Raw genomic sequence first — 3,864 nt, 5'->3', positions numbered from 1 at the left:
TCCCCTCTCAGCCTTCTCTTCTCCAGGCTGAACAAGCCCAGCTCCCTCAGCCTTTCCTCACAGGGGAGATGCTCCAGTCCCCCCATCATCCTTGTTGCCCTCCTCTGGACTCTCTCCAGGAGTTCCTCATCTTTCTTGAACCAGGGATCCCAGAGCTGGACCGAGTGCTCCAGGTGGGGTCTCCCCAGGGCAGAGCCGAGGGATAGGAGAACCTCCCTCGCCCTGCTGGCCACGCTCCTCTTGATGCACCCCAGGATGCCATTGGCCTTCTTGGCACCAAGGGCACCCTGCTGGCTCATGGTCAGCTTGTTGTCCACCAGGACTCCCAGGTCCCTCAGGTCAGCCCCCAGCCTGTACTGGTGCCTGGGGTTCAACCTCCCCAGGTGCAGCACTCGACACTTGCCCTTGTTGAACTTCATCAGGTTCCTCTCTGCCCAACTTTCCAGCTTGTCCAGGTCCCGCTGAATGGCAGCGCAGCCTTCCAGCGTATCAGATAACTGCGGTGTATCGTGATAACTGCGGTGTGTAAAGGTCTCCTTGGCCTTTTGGGTTGGGCTGGTAGGGAATCTATTGAGCATCTGTGCTACATCGGGGTCAGGCAAGGGCTGGCTCTCATCCCGTTGCTTTCTCATCTTCTTTTCCAGAGCCACATTCCCCTTCTGGTCTCCGGGCGCCTGTCAAATCCTGCCAGTACAACGGCACAACCTACCAGCAAGGCGAGATGTTCACCACCAGTGAGCTCTTTCCCAGCCGCCAGCCGAACCAGTGTGTGCAGTGCAGCTGCTCCGTAAGCTACCTGCGAGCCCGCGGGAGGCAGGGGGGACTTGGGGTCTGCTCCTGCACCCCAACAGTGTCCCACCAGGTCGAAAACCTCATGAGGACCATTGTCTGGTACCAGCCCATGGTGGGAAGTTTTATCATCAGGATCAGGTTGTCAGTGGAGGAGACTGATCTTCCTCTGAACTTCCTCTGAAATGGTGCTGGGTCCTCCCTGCCTGGTGACTAAGGACCACTGCAGAGCTGGGTGCTTCCCCCTCTGTCCGGGTGTGTTATCTGGCCTTGACCCAGAGCAAGGTGCGCTGCAAATGTCCACTGGGGCCTGGGGTCGGAGCACAAAGCACTTGCCTGCATCTCCTCCCTGGTGGAAACAGCACAAACAAGCTGCTCCAAGGATGGGTTATTCACTGGAGATCCCATGGGCCAGTTCTGGACGGACCCTGCTGGGGCTCCTTGGGTGGGCAGGGGGACAGCCCTGTCCCCACTGAGCACTCCAACAAGTGCATTTGCCTGCTGCCAGGACCAGTGCATCCAACTCTCCCGCCTGTCCCACCGAGGCATCGTACGGCAGATGGGTGGCACTTGGGGTCTGCTCCTGCACCCCAACAGTGTCCCACCAGGTCGAAAACCTCATGAGGACCATTGTCTGGTACCAGCCCATGGTGGGAAGTTTTATCATCAGGATCAGGTTGTCAGTGGAGGAGACTGATCTTCCTCTGAACTTCCTCTGAAATGGTGCTGGGTCCTCCCTGCCTGGTGACTAAGGACCACTGCAGAGCTGGGTGCTTCCCCCTCTGTCCGGTGTGTTATCTGGCCTTGACCCAGAGCAAGGTGCGCTGCAAATGTCCACTGGGGCCTGGGGTCGGAGCACAAAGCACTTGCCTGCATCTCCTCCCTGGTGGAAACAGCACAAACAAGCTGCTCCAAGGATGGGTTATTCACTGGAGATCCCATGGGCCAGTTCTGGACGGACCCTGCTGGGGCTCCTTGGGTGGGCAGGGGGACAGCCCTGTCCCCACTGAGCACGCCAACAAGTGCATTTGCCTGCTGCCAGGACCAGTGCATCCAACTCTCCCGCCTGTCCCACCGAGGCATCGTACGGCAGATGGGTGGCAGAGAGGACAACTGGGACCCTTTCCCCAGACGTGCTTGCTGCAAAGCAGGTGGGGTTTGTAGCCGGAGGACCTGGGGGAGCTCAGTGTGCCTGCAAGGCAACATGGATGCCAGCTCTTGGGCTTCAGAAATTCTCGCTACGTCAAGCCCGGTGCTGAGCTGGCAGGACTGAGCTGAGCTCCAGAAATTTGGTGGTTCCCAATGGCTGCTGGGTGCCTGGGTCTTGCGGTGCCTCCAGCAGGCAGCTGCATAGCTGGAGCTCACCCAAGACCCAGCCGGGAGATGATGGCAGAGAGATGGGGGCATTCGCAGCAGAGCCTGCCTCTCAGGGATGGCAACGGGCAGGCACCTGATGATCTTCATCCCCCTTTGCTTGGATTTAAGTGGAAGCTGCACCCAGGGCTGAGATGTGCTCGAGCACCTGGGTGGCCGGGCTGCACCAAGAGCCGATTTCATCTGGAAACGCTTGCAGTGTGTTCACGAGTCCTCTGGGCCGTCGCGTGCGGAGCTGTGCCCTGGAGATGTGCATGTGCTTTCCAAGCTGTCTACAAAAGATATCTGCAGGAAGCATCTGCCTTTCACACAGAGCTGCAATGACCTTTGCAGGACCATTGCATGCCCATCTTCCCTGCTGGTCCTGGTTGCCCTACTTGAGGGCTGCGATGGTGGCCAAGATGCTGTGGTCCTCAGTGTGTATCCCTGTGATGGATTGCCCATCCACCACCCATTGCTAAGCACCAGAGGGATGTTCCTTCTCTGCGAGCCTCCAGCAATGCCCTGAGGCGGGGCTTGGCTCCGCTTTGCCCAGTCCTCTCCCACAGGCTGGGATCCTGCTAAAAACCATCAAAAAATGAGTCCTGATGCTTCACTCGGGAGATGCGAGGCTGCCTGGCCAGTGCTGATGGGGAAGGTGTGTGGAGCACGGGGCTGCGCGTGCCGGGAACTGTGTGTTGGGAGATAAATGGAGCAGCACCTCCTTGAGAGGGAGCGAGGAAGGGGGATAAACAGTGTCAACGCTGGACTTGAATGCAACGGCTAGAGCCTCTGCCATAAAAAAGAAGAGGGCTGCAAACTTGGCTTTCACTGCCCATCGTACAGAGCCCTTGGATGGGACCAGGATCCACTGGTCTGTGCTTTGCTTGCAACAAATAATTTGACTAAGCTTGGCCAGGAAAAAAAAAGGGGTGAGAGCCCAAACCACCTCCCTCTCTCACGCCAAGAGCACACCCACAGTGGTTACCATCAACTGATGCTTGACAATAAAGTATCCTTGGTACCAGGATAGCTGGTCTGAGCCTTTGGTGCTTGAGCATGCCTCGGTTCTAGGTGGCTTGGAGCTGGGTGGCAAGAGGAATAGCTTCAGTGCAGAAATTACACAGTTTTGAGGCTGGTTCCTCTCTGATGGACCCCAACGGAAAGGCAGCCCATCAGGCTGGGGACAAACACCAGGAAGGAGCCCTCGAACCCGGCTGTATGTACCCACCTGGCCCTGCTTTCCCACCCCACCTGCCACTGTCCCCAGGAGTCTGCAGACCTACATGTCCTTCTTGGAGGCACTGGCTCTTGCTCAGGCTCTGTTTATTCGGCCGGACAATGCCTTGGATACAAAGGGGAAAATAAAAGGATGGCTGTGGAGCCTTGCAGTGGCAGGGTCTCGCCGGGCTGTGTCTGATGTTGTCAGCTGCTAGAACAGCTGCGTGAACAGCTGGTCTAAACCTCTTTGAAAACCGCCTCGAGACCAGAGCCTCCAGGATAAATCCTGCATTTTATGACATTTGCTCTTTCCCCCCCGAGGCAGGTCTTCGCTGCAAGCTGCTAGTCAGAAGGAGAAAGAAGAAAGAGGCTCCATGGCCAAATCCTGCTCCCTGCAGGTCTGAACCCCATGGAGGTCCCTGAAGTGGAGAGCAGGGTTTGATGTGCAGCCACCTCCACCAGATCCTCTCATTTACCAAACTTTCCTCCTCCTCTTCACAT

General features: G+C 57.4%; 1 protein-coding gene across 1 annotated transcript in view; it reads left to right on the top strand.

The window, feature by feature from the left end:
• The window catches only part of CHRDL2 (chordin like 2), a gene marked incomplete at its 5' end in the record, with an annotated part of 27,016 nt that overhangs the window by 7,937 nt on the left and 15,215 nt on the right, over positions 1-3,864 (top strand). The window contains one exon of the mRNA XM_035894488.1: positions 645-787. Coding sequence (XP_035750381.1) covers positions 645-787 — 143 coding nt within the window. The remainder of the gene's footprint in view (positions 1-644; positions 788-3,864) is intronic.

The sequence above is a fragment of the Egretta garzetta genome, unplaced genomic scaffold (genome assembly GCF_000687185.1).
Source record: "Egretta garzetta isolate BGI_Z169 unplaced genomic scaffold, ASM68718v1 scaffold1030, whole genome shotgun sequence".
Taxonomy (NCBI): domain Eukaryota; kingdom Metazoa; phylum Chordata; class Aves; order Pelecaniformes; family Ardeidae; genus Egretta; species Egretta garzetta.
This window is presented reverse-complemented; position numbering and strand designations above follow the sequence as displayed.